At 40.1% G+C, this 21,618-nt stretch overlaps 1 protein-coding gene across 1 annotated transcript in view; it reads right to left on the bottom strand.

The window, feature by feature from the left end:
• The window catches only part of vps39 (VPS39 subunit of HOPS complex), an 81,523-nt gene that overhangs the window by 19,041 nt on the left and 40,864 nt on the right, over positions 1 to 21,618 (bottom strand). The window contains exons 9-18 of the mRNA XM_080202980.1: positions 21,213 to 21,333; positions 19,896 to 20,016; positions 11,246 to 11,375; positions 10,666 to 10,808; positions 10,439 to 10,579; positions 7,076 to 7,217; positions 6,680 to 6,766; positions 6,032 to 6,105; positions 5,572 to 5,670; positions 4,115 to 4,232 (exon numbers count right to left, since the gene is read on the bottom strand). Coding sequence (XP_080059106.1) covers positions 4,115 to 4,232; positions 5,572 to 5,670; positions 6,032 to 6,105; positions 6,680 to 6,766; positions 7,076 to 7,217; positions 10,439 to 10,579; positions 10,666 to 10,808; positions 11,246 to 11,375; positions 19,896 to 20,016; positions 21,213 to 21,333 — 1,176 coding nt within the window. The remainder of the gene's footprint in view (positions 1 to 4,114; positions 4,233 to 5,571; positions 5,671 to 6,031; positions 6,106 to 6,679; positions 6,767 to 7,075; positions 7,218 to 10,438; positions 10,580 to 10,665; positions 10,809 to 11,245; positions 11,376 to 19,895; positions 20,017 to 21,212; positions 21,334 to 21,618) is intronic.

Here is a 21,618-nt window from a genome sequence, read left to right on the forward strand (position 1 = left end):
ATTGCTACGACCATACAGAACTAACCCTTGCACTAGTTGACTGCTGTTCAACCCTGGTTGCACATATTCAGCATCACCAATACAAGACTCCTTGGCCTCTTTCAATTTCATCCTGAGCAATAATGCAGCAATATTTTATCCTTAGTTTTCCTGCAATACTTTACACTTGTCTGTATTAAATTTTATTTTCTGGATAACGACAGCAAGTACCTAGCCAAACCAACAAATGACTGCATTTAAAAAAATAGGGAACATATATCGAATGAATGGTGTTGAAAAAGTTAAGGAAGTCAAAAATAAACTCAGTCTTACTGAAGAAAGTGCATGAAAAGGTGAACACAGGTTTGAACCAACGGATTACAAATTTCAAACTAATTTCAGGAGACGTTTTTGCAAATAAGGGAAGGGCAATACGTGGAATGTGTTCCAAATGGAATAATGGAAGCAAAAACTCTGGAGTCACTTAGGAAACAGTTCAATGTTGCAAAGAAGGGACTGTAACCTTTTATTCGATGGAAGATTTTAAACCCAAGAACACATGTAATTATTTTGTAAACTGGATCCGAAAGCGTCAGCTTCGTTTAATAGCACTTGTTGTGCGTTTAAGCATCACTCCAACAATGCAGCACAAAGTTTAGCCTAATATTCCAGTGCAGTACTAAAGGAGTTCTGCATCACTGATGGGATCTTCAAGCAAAGCTGAAGTGCCTGTTTAGGCAGATGGAAAAGATCACGAGGCACTTTTCCAAAGAAGGGAGTTTTGCCATGGCTTCTCATCAATTTTTATTCCTCCAGCAATATCTAGAAAGCAGATTTACCAGTCTTGGCTTAATACTTCAGTCAGTTTTCATTATCATCATCATCAAAACCCACCCCCTTGTTCCCACTCCTTTTGCAGCATTGAGAATATGTGGACTTTTTATATACTCTTGAGTGAGATCCAATCTATTCTATAGGTGTTCCGGATCTCAAACAATGACAGTAATTACTAGAGAATTGACTGGAGCTGGATTATTGATCTCCTTGAGGACAGCATAACAGAGAATCTGCAATTTCTTGTGACCGCACAGGCCATCGGGTATCTTGATCATAGTAATAGTTCATGACCTGGGATTCAGCACCGAATCACTGAGTTATGCAACTTAAGTTTATTTCGAGATCCATATACGTTTTGCCTTCTGTAGCCTGACTATAGTCAGTGCAGCCCTTCTTGGATGATAAGCCACTAATGATAAACAATCACTCCTAAACATAAACTGCCACTCCTGAACAGTGCTATGAGCCAAAATCTTCATGTCCTTATGATGGGGCCCAGGCTCCCCACACAGGTCTTAAGCTTTTTTTGTTCAGCCGTTTCTTCATTGTCAGGATTAGCTGTGAAGGGCTCTGTCATCCATCTACTACAAAGTGACATGCCAGTACTTGAAAATGAGCCACAAAGTGACTGCTTCAAGAATGAACTTCAATGTGCATTTAATTCAAAAGCACAAACCTACAACGATTGGGATGAGTCTCCAAATGCCATAAATTGAAGTTTCACAGCACGGCTCGGAACATATTACCAATGATACAGTCATAACTGTCCAAAGTAATTGCTACAGCTATACAAAATGCTTTTAATTTGCATATAGTAGCAATAATTTGCTAGGAAGTCAGCAAATGTAAAAATCTGATGACAAATTGACAGAAATCTGAAAAATTATGGTTATGACACAAGATGGAATCTAATTCTCCAAAAATGTTTAAAATTGTATTACAAGCCGTGGAGCTTTGATTAAATGTGATAATTGCCTCTTCAAGGCCAGCATTTTTAGCCATTTTCTGGTTCAGTATTGGTTGGTTGTGCACAGGTTGCTGGCAATCTTCCTGTATTACAGTAGGGTATTCCTTAAAGAGCTGAATGTTAAGGCAACATCTAAGGATCACAAGATTGTCAGAAGTAACTAGTGGAATTCCAGGTTTTATCACAAGGTATAGAACATAAAACCAAGAAAGAATAAGCCCATAAACAACTCTGAATAATGTCTGTAGTACTGGACTCCATGTTATAGTAAAGCTTTAGAAATTATAAAATACAGATTCATCAGGTGCTGCCTGGAATAAGGAAATACCAAAAAAAACTTCAAAATTTGGGTCTCTTTTTTATTAAAAGAGCAGATAATGGAGGTTTTATGATAGAAATGTTTAAAATTATGAAATATGGAACAGGATAGAAAACAAAAAGATCATTTTGTGTCCCATTATAGGATACTGTGAATGAGCCTAAAGAGTGGTGCATACTGAACTGCTTAAGCAGCGCCTATGTGATGAACATTTTTGGTAATGCAAATAGTTAATGTCATTTGCCAAATAGAGTGGAGTAAATGGGGATGCTGCGAGCTATAGTGGCACAGAAAGAGGCTGTTCAATCTATCAAGTCCATCCTGGTTCAGTGTAGAGAAATCCAGTCAGCTTTATTCTCCAGCTCTGGACGTTTATTTCTCCCAAATGAGCTTTGAAATCATTCATCATCTTTCCTTTCCAGCTCAACAACACTTGCTTCAGATAACATTTCTTCCTCACACCCCGCACATCTCTTTCCAAAACCTAGCTCTCATGCCGTCAACAATTGGGAACAGCGTTTCTTTGTCTACCCTAACTAAACCTGCCACAATCTTGTGCCCCTCTATCCAATCTCACAGATCATAGAATCCCTTATAGTGCGGAAGAAGGCCATTCACCCATTGAACCTGCACTGACAACAATCCCTATCCCCTTAACCCCACGTATATACCCTGCTAGTCCCACTGAAGTGGCAATTTAGCATGGCCAAACAACCTAATCCACATATCGTTGGAGTGAGAGGGAAAACCAGAGCATCCGGATGAAACCCATGCAGACACGGGGAGAAACTGCAAACTCCACAGAGACAATGATCTGAGGCTGGAATTGCACCTGGCTCCCCTGTGCTGTGAGATGGCAGTGTTAACCACTATGCCACCATTGCACCCTCATTCTCCTCTGCTCCAAGGAGACCAATCCCAAATTCTCCAACATAATCTTGTAGCTAAAATCCTTCGTCCTTGGAAAGATTCTGGCATCTCTTCTGAAACCTCTCAAATTCTTCCTAAAGTGAGCAGAATTGGTCACAATATTCTAGTTGTGTTCCTAACCAGAACTATATATGGGTTCAGCATAGCTTTCCTGCATTTGTAGTTAATACCACAATTCATGAAGCCCAAGATGCCATTTGCTTTGCAAACTACTCTCTCAGTACAACATACCACCTTGAAACCCAAGTCCCTATATACTCTTTGGAACTATAGTCTATGTTGCCTTCATCCTGATGGCTACACCTCCAAATTTGGCATCACTGCCAAATTTTACTTGCATTATTCAATTTCAAGTCATTTGTATATAACCAAAAAAGTGTTCACTTGGAGATCACCACTCAATACCATCCGTCTGAAAAACAACCATTTACCGTGACTTGCTCTTTTCTGTCCTTAACTATTTATGTTTTATCCAAGTTGAGACTAACTGTCTAAGTTGTATGCACTGTATCTGGTTCTATTCAATCATATTGCTTGTTGAGACAAATAGGACCAAAATTGATCATGGAGTGTAAAGATGGAGGATAATGGAGGAAAAAGATTAAAAGGAAAGGAAGACAAGCCATTGGAGAAATCAAAATCATTAACAAACTTTGTCCAAATGGTACCAGATTTGATGCTGTCACACAGTAACAATATCATTGAAATAATCTGTGAGATTTCTAGGACAAGGAAGCAGAAAAGACAATGTGACAACTCATGTTGCTGCTGGTGTGATGAAGAGTGGGCTTTTTTGTTTTCTTCCTTACAGCCTGATTAAACCAATAGCACTGAAGAATGTAAAATGGCAGGATAAGGTTATATACTCCTGCCTTCAATAACATGCAATGAAAGCAAGGGAGGCCAGTGCAATGGCCCTATGAAGCAAGGTCAGTGAAATACTCCAAGCAGAGGTTTTGAGGGGAGATGGGGAGAAATAAATTGCAGAAAAGACTGGTCAGATAAACCAAAACATGTTTTTCATAACTCAGAAGAAAATACCCTGGTCTGCAATGTAGAAACTTTGCAGGCATAGGCCTTACCCTCAGGCAGAGAGTTGAGATATTCCTTCATGAGACCTTGCACCTTCTCACGGTACAGCTGGATCAGGCAGTTGTGGAAGACTGGCCCTGTTTCATCCCAGATATAAATAATGTGTTCCTAGGAGGGAGGAGGACAAATGCAGTTATCATTAGGTGATTAATAAGGATCTCTCATAATAGCTGACTAAGGAATATCTCAGTTCCATGGACCCTATGATAAAATGCCCTGTCAACACTTGCTGTCACTTTACAAGAAGAATAGAGTGCGCTGGAATCAGTGATCAATGCCCAGTACACCCTCAGAAGAGTTGAGGAGAGCAGACAAACGGTGGAGCTCCCTCTTAAACTGCAGTAGCACCTCCAGATATGTTTCTTGGTTTTCATTTAGTTTTATTCTTTACTACAATCTGATTTATATGAGGTAGTTAAACAAGAAATGATAGCAGTGGAACAAGGTGAGATGCTCAGAGAAGGAGGAGATTCCACAGAACTAGAGGGACAGCACAAGGAAATGATCTGTTGTGAAGAGTCAGTTGGTACTTTGGTAGGGCAAGTGGTATACGACGTAGCCAGGAGGAGGGACTTCACTAAAGAGGAAGGATTCTGCAATAATCCACAATAAGCTCAGGATTGCAACAACCTGGTTCATAAATGAACAAACATCCTGCAGAGACAGACCCTCTGCCAGCACGCTGGATAGGAATGTCACAATGAGATTAGGATTGGACAATTGGGGTTGTTGTACATAAGGAGACAGTGAAGAGTGTCTCAATGGGCTCTTCAGAGGATGCCAAAAGGACACAGACAGAAGTTGTAGACTTATTTAAGTGGGAATCAACCTGGGAAGGTAGCCGGAGAGTAGGATGGTCGAGAAGTGTGGAAGGTTTGGGTAGGTATTTGTGAGAGCAGAGCTTCTCAAGGAGAGAAAATGAAATGAGATATGACAACAGGAGGCCTGACAGGGTTAGAGAAAAGGAAAAAGGTTAAAAAGGAGAAACAGCAATGACAGACTGAATGGACACAAGGAAATTCCAAGTTACACAGGCACAGGTACATAAAAAGATTAAGATTGATAAGCCCGATTAAAAAACAGGAAATGGAATGAAAACTATAGGAGTCAAGAGTTTGAGTCAGAAGTTGTGCGATATTTGGGCAAAGTACCAGAGGACTGTGCAATTAATTGAAGAAGAGATTTAGATGGGACAGCAAAGGGGATTGGGAGGAATGATCATTGCTTGTGACAATACAGAATGCATATTTTTTATAATACTATGTTACTTGTTCAGAACGATCAAACGGAGTTTTGACGTTTTAAACCCAAATCACCTGATCACTCTTCACCTTCCTCCTCAACTAAATATCCAGTGGCTGAAATGTTTTCAGAAGAGTGGTAATATAGAGGGTAACATCGCTGGTGTATAATATTAGGGCAGCTTACAAACAATCATGGTTCTTACCAGATATGGAATAGCAAGCTCCTTACAGCTTTCCTTTAAGAAGTCCAACACTTTGTTTCTTGGTAGGTTTTCCACCTCAGGCAGATCCTCTGTAAATATCTATACACAGAAGGAAAGAAAAATCACAAATTCAAAATCAATATGTTACACTATTTGGAGCATTCAAAATTCAAGTGAATCTGCTCCCAACAGTTAATTGAAGGAAAGATGTAGATGAAGCATGCTTCTTCTTTTCATGTCACACACTGCTCCGTCCACAGGACTTCGTTCATCGCTCTGCTAAACAGTCCCTCTCATCCAAAAATACTGTTCAAGCCAGCATTAAACATCACTTTCATGAAGTACAAGTGTATAGAAAGGTGCCTGCAGAACTGTGCCTGATAGATTGGAATTGATTATCACAACGTAGTCATGAATTTTAATTAAAAATAAAACTTTAAAGAACGTTCTGAATCCTTACCTTTAACCCATCCTCCGGACATGCTTTCAGGACCCAAAGAGAAAATTCGAAAATAATATTCAAGTTCTCTTTCCCTGATTAAAAAAACAGAAACAGGTCAGGGAATACAGATAAACAAAAGACTCATGTACAACAACACTTGCAAGGGTATTAACCGATCAAACCCCAAATAGCAAAACTTCAGAGTTTCTGGAAGACCTCGAATGACTGCCTAAATTCTGATGCTTTGAAGGGCTTTCCACATCAGTTTTCCCAATTATCACATTTCAGTTTTAATCAGCAGCATGTGTAAAATGCCAGTGCTGACAGAACGTACGTCCCTCACAAATACAGCTTAACATCAGAATCTGAGCTGCAAATGCTTGTGACAATGCATCAAAACAACCCTGATCTATCACCCTATATAAATACAATGCAAAAATCAAAGTATCATGATAAGCCACAGTTTTCTTCTTCATAGTCAGTAAGTGGTCAACTGCAACATTATCACTTTGCTTTGGCTCAGATTGGGTAATTCACCATTGTGCAGTGATTAAGCTCTCATGAATGTTTGCCCAATGTCTGTACTAATTCAGTTTCCAGGGTTGTATATTACAGGGGACAGTTAGGCATTGTGCATATTATATGATCATAGTAACTATTACTAACCCAGTCTTTGGAGATACTGCACAGTTCGCTCATGGCCTTTCAATGGCGAATTGGCTTTTTTTGCCTGATCTAGTAGAACCTGCAGGGCTACAGTAGAAAACAGGGATGACAATCATTACTTTACATGAATAATAGTGAAAAGCTGGAACACTTTCCCGTACAAATCCCACTCCCCCCAAAAAATGTTGAAATTGAGAGTCAATTGAAAATTGCAAAGCTAAGGTTAACACAACTGTGTTCAGAGAGGGTATTAATGATTAGAAATTGACAGGATTCAAAAGATACAGGTCAACCTTGGTCTACCAGAATAATGGAGTAGAATTAAGGGTTTGAATAACATCATCCTGTTTCTATGTGCCTAGTAAGGAAAATAAAATAATGAACAAACTCTCTCACCTTTCTCATGCAGGCCCTTCTTTTCATACAGAATGATCAGCTCACTATACTTGTGCGCTTTTTTCAGTACGTGTTCGCTCTCTTCAATGTGACAGTGATTGTTCTCCAGTCGTAACAAGGGGGCCACGAGTGCCACATTTGTCTGAAACACACAGAACCAGCAAAGAACATAAATTATCAAGAGAATTCTGAGTGGAGAGACCATTGTCTGATTATCCCTTCTATTTGTCATCTACACGCTGTTCTTCTTCAACATCATCTGAAAACAAAGGTCAGGTTCCATATTTGCCAATGATACCTTACACAGCTCTCTTTGACTCTTCTACAGTGTCTGATTCGGCTTGCTATTTATATGACATTCAGGACAGATTCAGTGTGTATTTTCTTCAACTAATGCACTGGGAAAACTAAAACTATTGCCTTTGATCCCCAACCAGTAAGTTCATCCTTTTCCCTGACAATGATCTGAGGCTGAACTAGGCCATGCTTACACCTTGGTGTCCTATTTTGCACAGAGGCCAATGACCCCAATATTGGTTTCATTGTCAAAACCACCCAATTCCATACCAACATCTCTGACACTGCCTCAGTTCATCTCTATTGAGACCCTCATCCACACCTTTGTTAATTCTCTCCTGGTAAGCTGTCTACCTTCCATCCTTCATAAACTTGAGCTCATCTAAAACTCTGCTGCCTGTATCGTTACTTGCACCAAGTTCAGTTTATCCCTAATCCCTGTGCTTGCTGATCTACATCGGTTCCCAGTCCAAAAAGCCTGGATCTTAAAATGCTCATCTTTGCTCTCAAATTCCTGCAGTCTTGCTTCTTCTTATCTTTGTAACTTCCTTGGGCTTTATAGTTCCCTACGGTAATTGACTTCATTAGTTAGTATAGAAGACTGTGTGCCAAAGAAGCACACAGTTTCCAACCGGAAACCATGGATGAATAGGGATATCCACTGCTTGCTGAAGTCCAGATCTGAGGCATTCAAGTCAAGCGACACTGACCTATGCAAGAAAGCCAGATGCGATTTAAGGAGATCCACCAAAGATGCCAAAAGAGAGTACCAGACCAAGCTAGAGTCCCAGACTAGCCAGTGATCCTCACCGACTATGGCAAGGTCTGCAAGACATAACAGGCTACAAGATGGATGCATGTAAAAGTGCCAGCTCCAATGCAACCCACCCTGATAATCTCAAAGCATTCTACACATTTTGAGCATGCCCTCCACCCTGGAAGCCCTAGATGAACCTGTATCTGGGTTCACCATAGCAGATGTCAGAGAAGCTTTCTTGAAGTTCAACCTGGGGAAAGTGACTGGCCAGGATGGGGTACCCAGAGGAGCTCTTAGGTCCTGCGCAGATCAGCTCATGAGGGTATTCAATGTCACTTTACAACATTGAGGTCCTTATCTGCTTCAAGAAGATGACCATCAAGCAGCGTGCCTTAATGTCTATCGGCCAGTGGATCTGCCATCCGTCATTATGAAGTGCTTTGAAAGGTTAGTCGTGGCACAAATCAATTCCAGCCTCCCAGGCTAGCTGGATCCACTACAGTTTGTCTACCGCTGCAACAGGTCCACAGTGGCACCATTTCTCTGGCCCTGCACTCAACCCTGGAACACCTAGATAACAAGGACAGCTATGTCAGACTCCTATTTATTGATTACAACTCAGCCTTCATAAGTGGTATTTTCTGGGTTCAAAGTGCACAGGAACAGCAAGAGATTCTGCACTCAAAGCGCCCAAAAACCCAAGACTCAGTACAATACTCAAGGAATGCTTCACTTTTGGAAGTACTGCCTTTCTGATGTGACAGTACTTTCTGAGTGAGCTCAGAGTGCTCACTCAGATATGCATAAAAAATCTTGTGGCACTATTTTGAAAAATGGAACAGTTATCCCAGTAGCTTGGCTGATATTTATCTTTCAATCAACATCACAAAAAAAGATTATCTGGTCATTATCAAATTGTTGCTTATGGGAGTTTACTATGTGTAAATTTGTTGTTATTTACACACCTTAGAAGTACTGTATTGACTGTAAAGCACATAAGAGGCACTACATTATTGTCCTATTTTACTCTCAATGTCATACTGGTCAATATAGTTATAGTAGGATAAGACTATATAGTAGGATAATGTGTTGCTGGGAAAAACGTGCAAGAGGGAGGAAGAAGAAAGCACAGGCCGAGGGCACGAGTGAAATACTAAATGAGGACTGAGCATTTGACTTCACAAGAGGATGTTGCAAATGTAGTAGTAAAGGAGGAGGCAGTTGCAATATTGGATAGGATAACAATTGCTGAACACGTACTCAAAAGAAGTCACCTGGTCAGGATGGAATGCATCCTAGATTACTGAAGGAAGCAAAGATGAAAATTGTAGAGTCGCTTGCCACAATCTTTCTCCTGGATATTGGGTGGTATCACAGGATTAGATGGTACAAACGTTTCATTTCTTTTCTCTTCAATAAAGTGGGAGAGGGATAAATCCAGCAACTACCCAACTTAATGTTGGAAATGAGGAAAACTTTTAGAGATAATAATCCAGGACAAAGTTAATTGGCATTTAGAAAGCATAAGTTAATGAATGAGTCAGCATAGACTAATTAATTAATGGTTGATCATGTCCAATTAACTGATAAGAATTCTATGATAAAGTACTCCACTCCATTAATAAGGATATTGTGCTTGATGTGTACACGGACCACATAATAGACATTAACAAAATTAGAGCCCATGGGTTTAAGAGATAGTGGCAGCATGGGTATAAAATTGGATTTAATATATAGAAAGAAGAAAACATAGTGAATGGTTGTTTTACAGGCTGGATGAAGGTACAGCAGTCTTCTCCAGGGGTCAGTATTAGTACCTACGTTCTTTACAATATATATTAAGGACTTGAATATTCAGTAACACCTTTATGGGTAAATGGACCATACATAAAAACATAGAAAATAGGAGCTTGCTCTGCCATTCATTATCAAGGTTAATCATCCAACTCAACAGACTAATCCTACCTTCCCCCCATATTCTTTGATCCTCTTCGCCTCAAGTACTATATCTAACTGCTTCTTGAAATTATACAATGTTTTGGCCTCAACTACTTACACCATCTGATATGGTACCAGGTTACACTGACCAATCGAGTGTAGGTTATGAATTAGCTGATCTCAGTCTTGCTTATACCAATCGTTTAGATTTAACCACGAAGAGTGGTTAGCAGGGCAAGTGTCAGAAGGAAGCTTACCTCACACAAACCACACTCATTACAAGTTCAGAACTTAAGAAGAATGAAGAAAATGCAACATTCGTTCTTGTCTTTAAAGTTGTCTGTACTGTCCCAGTGAAGCAAACTACTCACGTGAAGGTAACACTTCAATAATGTTGTGTCGATGATTTGGAGCAATTTTTTCTTTGACTTGATGATTGGAGTTCCTTCCACAAGGGGTGATGTTGTAGACGGTTCTGAGTCATGCAGCTGTTTTACCAAATGGGCTCGTTTCTTGAAAGAACGACAAGAATTAAAAATAATATATAAAAATAACAAACAAAATAACATATAAAAATAACATAAATAAATAAAAATACCTGTGTCAAGTAGTCTATGAGTGCTAAATGTGCTTTCTCCAGTTCTGCAGTAGATAGTGTGGGAAGAGGATTTGGGTATTGAAGTTGTTTCCTGTAGTCAGCTGGCAATAGGTCTGGGTACAGCCCAATTACATGAGTGGGATCTAAAAAAATCAAATGCAGTACAAGTTAATATAAACCACACACATTGAATTTATATCAATAAATTTATTGATATAAATTTAATGTTGATTTATTGAATTTATATCAGTTGCAGATGGAAACAAAGACTATCCACTAATCTCAGCAGCGATCAAATAATTAAAAACTGGAATCAAAACCATTAAACAGTTTCCAACTCCATATTTCTCCTCAGGGCTTCGAAACGACGACACTGTCTTACTTCTTTCACTCTCTCCCCTTCATCAAAACTCAAGTTTGGCGTAACCAATCACTAACGTATGATTATAGAAAAGGAAGTAAGAATTATAAATATTAATTCAACATGGGCATCGACCCATTGTATTTTCTTTTGAATCTCAATTTTGTACCCCGCACTGTGGATCATAGATCATCAACAATTAGATAACCATGCTCTCACCTGTGCCGAGTTTAGCGAAAACCTGCATGGAGTCATCAAAGCGCTTTTGGCAGAACAAATTGAAAGCAAACAGGTTCTGAATATGGTGAATCTGCTGCCACTTATCACTGTCTGAGTCATCTTTCATTTTCTGAAACACACATAGCAACTCTTTAGACAAATATTCAAGGATGGGTAGGTTGTCACTTCTTTTCATTAGCAAAGTATTTTAGGACATCTAGTACCCAAAGAAAAAGCAATTTAATTACGGAGATTTTGGATTGGAAACAGTAAATGCAGGAATCAGCCTTCCTTTGTTCACATTTCACAAACTCCAACTTGGCCCAAGTGCTGTCTGCATCCTACTCCATAAGCCCTATCCTGCATGATATGTCCACCAGAGGACATCTAACATAATTAATTTCCTACCAAACATCACACAGCGGGAGACAACGAGTATTGGTGCACTCCCTAGAGCATATACCCATGGCCACCGAGTACTTCACAATTCTGTAGCAGCAGAGGACAGCATGTGCACTATTTCCATTTTCCTGCCTCACTGCAAACAAATTCTTGATTGTCATGCACTCCACACTTGCACAATTGATTTTATCACCCCATCACTGGCAGCCATACTTTCAATTGGCAAGGCACCAAACTATGCATTTCTGCCTCTCAACCTCTGATTCCTCCTTTAAGGTATTCCTCAAAGCCTACACATCTGACCAAGCTTTTGGCCTAATATCTGACCTAATATTTGGTGTAATACTTTTTAAAATATGGTGTCCTGTGAAACTCCTTGGAGTGTTTTAGCGAACTAATTATGTTAGATGTCCTCTTGTAGGTGTGTCATGCAGGGTAGGATACGGACAACACGTTTTAAGAAAGTAGGTGTTATGAGGCACGAACAAAGGAACGCAGAGAACAATCTGAAAAGTAAGTGACTTGGAACATTTTATTAAATTTATCTAGCACCTTTAACATAAGTTATTGCTGTTCATTTACATGGGTAATAAGAGATGTAAAAGCTTCAAATATTATGTATCCAATTGGGTGAGTTCTGAAACCAACTTGTTTTACAGAAAGTAAAGTTCAGTTTATCAGGCAAGTGTACAAGGGATAAAATGAAAGCCTGTAGCTCCTTGGGGAACAGGTGATGCCACCAGCTTAAATCATTCCAAGCACAATCAGATATTTTCCTCAGGCAGGAATATTCAAGGTGGCAACTAGTTGCTAAGTTGTGGCATAATTCTTAAGGTACTCAACCAATAAACCAGAGAACAAGAGTTCAAACCCCATCATGACAGTTTGAGATTTCGAATTGAGTTTTTAAACAACGAAAAATTTAAATGTAGGATTGCTGCATAAAAACAACTTAGTTCTCTAACATCCTTTAGCTGGTCTGGCCTTTACAGAGTTCCAGCCCCACACTGAAATTGTTGATTTTGAAGTGGCTTGAAAGTCATTTAATTCTATCAAACCAATAAAGAACAGAACAAAACCTGCCTGACAGTCATACTCAAAGAACACCATTCCTACCAGGCAATGTCACTATCTCCAAAAGGGCAGAGCCATCAGAATCTGCACAAATGCTGTACAACCATGTGGGACTAGCCAAAGGAGTTCTTAGCAGTGACTATGCACCCCATGAAATATCACAGCTTCAGGTCACAGGCAAGAAAACCCTCCACTGATTATCACCGCCTTCAGTTGATGATTCAGGATTCCTCCATGTTGAGCATAATGGTGGAACTAGTAAACATATCAAGGGCACAGAGTATACTTCATCAATCTGAGTGGTTCAGTAGTATCACTACTGAGCGAGTCCTGACATAGCTGTCAGACTGGACTTGCAGCTGGCAGTGAGACAATAAACAACAGAATAATCTACTTCACTTTGTCCCGCCAGCCTACTTGCCATGTATTCATCTGTCCACTAGTAGAAGTAACCAATGCACAGTCCTTGTGGAGACTAATTTTTATCTTCACAAGGAGGAAACCTTCATACTGTTGTGTAGCACTACTGCAATGTTAAGTGGAATAGATAAAGAACAGGGTTATAGTTCAAAACCGGGCACCTATGAGGTGCTGCAGGTCATCAGTCATCTGCAGCAGAATTGTATACAACCAGACTGTAACATCATGACCAGGAATATCCCTCTCTTCTCATCACCATCAAGCCGATGACCAACCCTGGCTCAATGAAAGTGTCGAAGAGCAATGCAGCAGCAACATCAGGCATACCTGAAAATAAATTGGCAACCAGATGAAATTACAACACAGAACTACAAGCATGCTGAACAGTGGAAGCAGCAGAGTTACAGAGTTAAGCAATCCCACAAATAATGGATTTGGCTAGTTTTACCACATCAGTAAAACGATGGACAATTAAGCCAGTGACAAAAGGAGAAGTCTTCATGAAAAGCACCATCTTCAGTAATGGTGGAGTTCAGCACTTGAGATCAAAAGACAAAAGCTGAAGCATTTAAATTATCTTCAGCAGAAGTGCAAAATTGATCAATTTTCGCCTCCTCCTGAAGTCGTCATCAATTCAGATACCATTGGTACTATTGAAGATGATGTTCCAGAATTAACTGTACCTCCAGTCAAGCTTTTCCAGTGAATATCAGCAACTACTCAATAAGATGGAAAATTTGCTATGTACAATTTGTCCACAAAAAGGATGAATCGGGCAATTATCACCCTATCAGCCCACTCTCAATCAGTGGCAAAGTCACTAACAATGCTATCAAGTGTCAATTGCTCATCAATAACCTGCTGACAAATGTCCACGTTGGGTTCTACCAGGATGACTTGTCTGAAGAGCCCATTACAGCCACAGTCCAAATGAGGATAAAAATGCTAAATTTCAGAGGTGAGGGGGGAGAGTGATTACCTTAATGACAGCATTTGACTCAGTGTGGCACCAAATAATCTGTGTAAAACTGAAATAGAAGCTGGAGTCATAATGAAGACAGCTGCTGTTGGAGATTAATCCAGACCATCACAAATGGACTCCTAAAGCAATATCCAAGGTCTAATTATCTTTGACTGCTTCAATTACCTTTTCTTAATTGTAAGGTCAGAAGTAGGTTTGTTTGCTAATGATCACAGTGTTCAGTTGCATTTACAATTCCGCAATAATGAAGCAGTCCGTGCCCAGATGCAGCAGGTTGACGTAATAGGAAGAGGACTGTGCCAGGCATCACAATGGAACTAATTTTGACTCAGAGAAAAAGACCCACCAAAATTTTTGCAAATGAAATAATAATTCCTCTGGGATAGTTTCGATCCCAGGATAGAAAGGAATGAGGTGATAATGCTGCAGTTGTTTTAATTATCTTCAAAAGTCTTTTCAAAAGTTTTCTCAATTCAGGAACTGCTCCTTTAGATTGAAAAAAAGGTTCATGTCTCTCTGTTATTTAAGAAAAAAGACAGAGGGAAAGTACAGAATTATTGACCAATTAGCCAAATATGCGTATTGCAAAATTGCTACTCTATAATTAAAGGCAAGTTCACTGTGCACCATGAAAACTTTCAGTTGATTGGAGCAAGTAAATGTGGATTTACATAGGATATGTCAGGTCTATCTTAGGAAAGCAAATAGAAAGTTGAAATAGTGACATTTTACTGCATTTTTACAGGGTCATGGTGCGATCACATCAGGAGTATCGTGTACAGTTTTGGTTTACTTACTGGGGAAAAAAAGAGATAATCACTTTAGAAGTAGTTCACAGAAGCTCACTTGACTCATTTCTGGTTTATCTGATAAAGAAAGGATGAACAGGTTGAGCTGAAATGCCTGGGAGTTGAGAAGAATAAAAACTGATTTATTGAAATATACAAGATCCTGAGGGCACCTGACAGGGTGGATACGAGGAGGATGTTTCCACTTGTGAAAGGAACTAGTACAGTTTTAGAATTGGAGATCTACCATTTAAGACTGAGATAAGGAGACAGTTTTTCTGTCAAAGGGTCATTAATATGTGCAAATGTCTTCCCGAGAAAGCTGGGACATTGAATTTATTCAAGGCAGATTAGACAGATTTTTCATAGACAAGGGTGTTAAGGGTTAGGGAGGGCAGACAGCAAAGCAGTTGAGACTATAACCAGATCAGCCATGGCTTTATTGAACGGCACAGCAGGCTCAAAGGGTAAATGGTCTAATCCTGCTCTGAAATCCTATCTTTTTCCTAGGCCCAACATACTGCCTAACTGAATTTTCTTGAAGACTCAGAGCTACTTGACTATCCAAAGGCCTCCCATGGCCGAGGTTCATGTTTTGTCTGTCTTGTATACCTTTTATGTTTAAATAAGTTTTTAGTTACTTCTTGAACCGAGGCCTTTGTGAGTTTAATTCTTAAGATTTTAAGAGAATCAGGCCGCCGACAGAGAAACCCCCAATAGCGTTGATATATTGAGTATTTGGACTCCTACAGAAGCAGAATTAGAAGAATGCATCAGTATCCTCAAAAATCATTAAATATAAAGCTACAACAGACAAAACATTAATTTCCAAGATTTAAAGATTATTTAAATATATAGGGTATTTAAACTGACACAAGAAAACAATCGACAAAAGCTAGCAACCAAAGATTTTTTCCAAAATAACCGACATATACTATGACACACACAAAAGCCATCATCCTGAATACATCTTGTGTGGTGAGGTCACTACCCTTTTTACTGCATTTCGGATTCCAATTCAACAATTGATCCAGTACTGATTTTGTTCGAGCATCAGTTGACATTTGCAAAATCAGGCAACACAGTGACTAGCACCTGCCTCGCATTGCCAGAGAGCAGGGTTTGATTTTAACTTTGGGTGACTGTGTGCAGTTTGCATCTCCCTGTGTCTGCGTGGGTTTCCTCCGGGTGCTCTGGTTTCCTCCCACAGTCCAAAGACATACAGGTTAGGTGAATTGGCCATGGTAAATATGTGGGGTTATGGGGAGATAGGGCAGGGAGATGGGCCTGCGTAAGATGCTTTCAAAGAATCGATGCAGACTTGATGAATTGAATGGAGTCCTTCTGCAATGTAAGAATTCTAGGGTTCTAAAGATTAAAGGAAGGCCCAGATTGTTTTACTGGGAAGAAGTAAAGATCAGGACATAATGGCAACAACATCTGATTTCACAGTGTCAGGCTGTGAGGATCCAAAGTCCAAAGTATTTTATAGTAAACAATTGTGCTTTAAACATCCATTTGATTCCAAATAGAATAAATTTTAGGTCTAAACAATAGCTGATCAGTATTTCTACCTAGGTATGAGGGCCATGTAATTCAAGTCACCATGCTGATGGGCTATTTCCATGTTGAAAGGAAAAAGGTTCAGAAAAAACTATTGTGCTATCAGGTTACAGGCTTTCCTAAAACGTTATGAGATATCCTGTACAGGTTACTGCCAGAGTCTGAGAGAGACAACAATTAGAGGCCGAAATCTATGGTTCACTGTGCACGAATGTGGTTGGGAGTTTATGCTAGGATTGAAAGATCAAATTTGTGAGAGTTTGTGATGAGGCTGGAAGATTCATCTAGCTTGCACCAGAAGAAAAAGCCTCACCGTGAAGTACAGTTCTGAAATTACCAGTCACCAACGAAAAGAACAGAATTAAACTTTCAGGTGCTAAAAATCACTGCTTCCTCAAAAAAATTGTAAAGTATACCCACCAAACGTATTTTCTTCAGTTTTATTAAAAGAATAAAATGAAAAGTTCTGTTCTGTGGTTATACTGTAAATTGACGACAAAAGCGAATAGTCAATAGTGCTTTCTTCTCTCCCCTTGTTTAGTCTCTTCACATCTACATTGTGATTCCTCTGATGCCCTATGTCTTATTAGTTTAATTTCTCTCGCCCTAACTGCCTCGTCTTTACTATAGATGTCTAATTTCTCTACACCTCCATTCCCCACCAACAGGATCTGAGGACTATTCACTTCTTCCTTGAGCAGAGGCCCGAATAATCTCTGTTCACCACCACTATCCTCCATCTGCCTGAATTGGTTCTGTCACTCAACAATTTCTCCTTTAACTTGTTTCGCTTCCTGCAAATATAAGGTGCGGCCACTGCATAGGGCTCAGTTGTGCCTGTCTTTATTGGATTATGTTGAACACTCCTTGTTCTAATCTTACTCCTGCTCACTCCCGTGACTCTTTCTCTCCAAGGGAGATCAACGCATGCGCACCACCATCATCAGCCTCCTGATATCTTCCCCAACAGTTTCCACCCCCCCCATCCCGATTGCTGTCCTTCCCCACCTTTCCCCTCAGGCCCAGTGGACAGTGCCAGGGTCAGGCTGGCACTGTTTAAAGAGCACCACCCCCCGCTCCTGATCTTTTGGGAGTGCCATCACAAATGGCCTCCATTGCTGAGAACCAGCTCTAATCTCCGCTGGAGAGAACCTCCCCGGTGGGGTCAGAAACATTAGTGAGCCTGAATGATACCATCCCAGGCTCACTAACGAGCTTCAAATGCTAATCATAATATTGTAATCAGCCTCGCGCTGTTTCCTGGTTAGGCTGCATTTGGAGTATTGCGTGGAGTTCTGGTTGCCGCACTACCAGGAGGACGTGGAAGCTCTGGAGAGAATGAAAAGAAGGTTTGGCAGCACGCTGTCTGGTTTTGAGGACGTTGGCTGTGAGGAGAGGTTGAATAAAGTAGGAAAATGGAGGCTGAGGGAAGATCTGATTGAGGTCTACAAATTATATGAGGCATAGACAGGGTGGATAGTCAGAGGCTTTTTCTCAAGGTGGAAATGTCAATTACAAGGGGGCACAAATTCAAGGTGTGAGGGAGAAAGTTTAAGGCAGATGTGTAGGGGAAATGTTTCATGCAGAGTAGTGGGTGTCTGGAACGAGCTGCCAGGGGAACTGGTGGAAGCAGGCAACTTAGCAACATTTAAGACGCATCTGGATGGATACATGAATAGAGAGGGAATAGAAGGATATAGACTGAGTAAGGGCAAAAAGTTTTTTTTAGTTAGGGCATCATCATTGCCACGGGCTTGAAGGGCCAAAGGGCTTGTTTCTCTGCTTATCTTTTTTTGTTCTAAAGGCTTAAATGTGAAATCTCATTGGGCCATAACTTCCTGGCATTCCAGGGTTGCATTTGTGAGGTACCCCAAAGAGTTTCTATGTAATCGTTTACCCACCAATTGTCCAGAAGGCCTAATTTCCCCTGGACAATTATGCTGGGCAGGAAAACATTCAAAGAGATCTAAATTGCTAACCTTAAAATTTCAAATGGTTCTGCCAATTTTACACTTCAGTACTTTGAGATTTGGAAGGAAAAAGACACATCTAATTTTAGAGTAATTGCTACGAACATCCAAATGAAGCCCACACGGGAGACCCCTCCCCTCCCCTGGGAAGGCATTACAATTCCTTGACTATGCAAACAATACTGTATTCATCAACCATAACCTGCAAGGGATTTCCCGACCACAACCCACCACGACGTGACTGGGCCTGGCCACAAACCCTCCTGAACTGAATGACACCTATCTGACACCCTCCCTGGCCCATATGACACTCCCCTGACCAGAACAACAATCCCACTCCAAACGACATCTCCGACCCCACAACACTCTCCCTAACCCCAGACTCAAACAACACCTCCTGCGCCCTCCTCCTGCTCCAAACAACACCCCTCCTGGACCGAAATGGGTGGCATGATAGCACAGTGATTAGTTAGCATTGCTGCCTCACAATGCCAGAGATCTGGGTTCAATTCTAGCCCCGAGTCACAGTCTGCGTAGAGTTTGCACATTCTCCATGTCCATGTGGGTTTCCTTCAGGTGCTCCAGTTTCTTCCCACAGTCCAAAGATGTGCAGGTTAGGTTGATTGGCCATGCTAAATTGTCTTTTAGTGTCAGGGGGTTTAGTAGGAAAATATGTGGGGTTATGGGCATAGGTCCTGTCGGTGCAGGTTCAATTTGCCAAATTATTTTCCTTCTGAACTGTAGGAATTCCATGATTCTACGACATCCAGTCGACTGCTGATTGCCACGCCAAGCAAGCTATAGATCAACATATTATCTTTACTATTAACTGGAAGTTTGAATTTGAATTTTCTTTAAAGTAATCTGGTTCTACAGGGATCATAATTACATTAAACACTTGGTATGAAACCAACAATCACATTTGCCTACTGATATCTTTCCCAATTGCACTCTTTAAAGATCTCTTTTATTTGCATCCTTAGACTTTTATTCTTCCATTCTATTACAACAAAATCTTCTCACTTTCCTTTCACCAGATTGTGCTGCTTCACATTTCTCTGCATTGGATAGCATTTGCCACCTATCTGCCTTGCATATTGCTTGGCCGTGTCCTCCTGGAATATGCATTATTCCAATTTTTAGGCACAAAATTAAAACAATCGCAGCCAAAGACCACACCATTTTCTTCATGTGCCAGTGAAAATTGTGTAGAATAGTTTAGCATATTTTACAGCTCTCAACAGAAGGAACAAAATACTTTTTAACCCAATTCACATTATTCGATGTGATATGTTTAAAACTGCAGTCAAAAGGTCATACCACAGTCATGATAATCTCACTTTCCCATTTCAGGAAGGCAAGTGGAGCAAAAATTTTGCATATAGATGGTGCTTTTTGAAGTCATTTTAAAAAGCATACAATATTGAAAGCTATCTCTTGTAAGTACTTACAGCAAGCTGTAATGCCAATTCAAACTGCTTGTCTTGAAGAAGTTGTCGAATCTGAGTTGCAATTGAAACAGGTACCAGTCGCCATACAAAGTGATTGCTGGCCACATAAACAATGTTAGGCCTGGGAAGTGAAGTTGGAGCCCAATGAGAGAGAAAGAGAAGGAAAAAGATCAACTTCCATTTTATCATTCATTACAACTGCCCAATTAGCTGGTTTAATCATAAATGGCAGGAGGTGCAACTTTGTTTGATCATTAAATTAAAATATTTCTGCAAGAAAATCAACTATCTTCTTGAAAAAAAATGGAGATCAGATAGAACAAGCTAGCTACTTGCATGCTTCTAATGCACATCAACTCATTACTGTCATTATTGCATGTCCTTTCATTACAACGAAGTCACTATAAGTAGAAACAGACATTCACAACAGTGTTTCTCTTTTATTGGTAAGACAATACAGGTCTTATGACTGAGGGGAAAGAATGGCAGAAAATATCCACGAAGTGAAGAGGGCTCAGAGATTACCACAAGTATTGTGAACAGAGTGGTGTTATCAGCATTGAACCAGGAAGAAAGTGATGGGTATATAAGAGGTATCAAAAGTCAGGTGACATACTTTAGTTAAAAAACGTAATACAATTAAGCTTAAACATTGCAGAAGCACGCAAAGATTTGGTACATGTTCACAGGGCACTGAAAGCAGATTCTGGGCTCAATAAATTAAAAAATGTAATGGAATTCGAGATTATAATCACAAAAGATATAGAATATAAAAACAAGGGATAATATGGAGTCCTTACAATACCTGAATAAGTTTTCAGTTCAGTGCTGCACACAGTATTACACCCCACACTACAGGAAAGATATCACGTTCATATAAAGAGTGCCATCTGCTGTGCATATTTAACAATTTCAGCTGCATTAACATGCAGCCTGCATGCAATGGTAACATCATGTACAAGCAATATTTCTACTAAGTTGAGCATGTGCATGGCTGCAGGGGAACTTGGAAGATACATGTAAATCTGTCATATTAAATAACGTAGCTATAAAGGTACCACACATTGAATAAATTAGCCGCAGACAAAACAAAACCTTAAAATGAATAACAGGGAGAACATTTTTTCAGTATTTTGTGGCCATGCACTCAAATCGCAATGCCACATGGTTTACTTCAATCTTCCAGCTTCAAAATGTTTTCGTTCCCAGGCAAGTGAAGTAGAATTGTGGAAAGATTCACTCCCTGATGGCCTTTTTGGTGTAACATGGGCGAGTTTTTGCAAGGCAATGGACTGGTATGAAGGTATGTTCACTTACCCTCCTGAAGTGATAAACCGCGGCCTTTGCAGCTCCACACTCTGTACTAACAGGCGTGGCTCAAAAGTACGAATCTCTACATATCGTGGCAGCACTGCGATGATATAAGGGGACTGATGCTCTATAGGAGACAATCAAATAAAATGGATATAGTTGTTGAGAAACATTAGCTTTCTCTGAGCAATTATGGTCAATCTTTTTCAGTTCCTGTAGAAAGATCTATTCAGTACATTTTTATTTCCGGTTTCCCCCCAGAAAGTACTCTCACTGACCTGACAGCAGGTTCAAAATCAATTCTCACGATAAAGCCATTTTCCTAATCTCAGCCAAAGTATTTCTGGTGCTAAATTAGCTGCAACATGTTCGAACAGTGAGCATGGTAAGCAATGCCTGTGGGAAGTATCTA

This window comes from Carcharhinus amblyrhynchos, chromosome 14 (genome assembly GCF_965287045.1).
Source record: "Carcharhinus amblyrhynchos chromosome 14, sCarAmb.v2.hapA, whole genome shotgun sequence".
Taxonomy (NCBI): domain Eukaryota; kingdom Metazoa; phylum Chordata; class Chondrichthyes; order Carcharhiniformes; family Carcharhinidae; genus Carcharhinus; species Carcharhinus amblyrhynchos.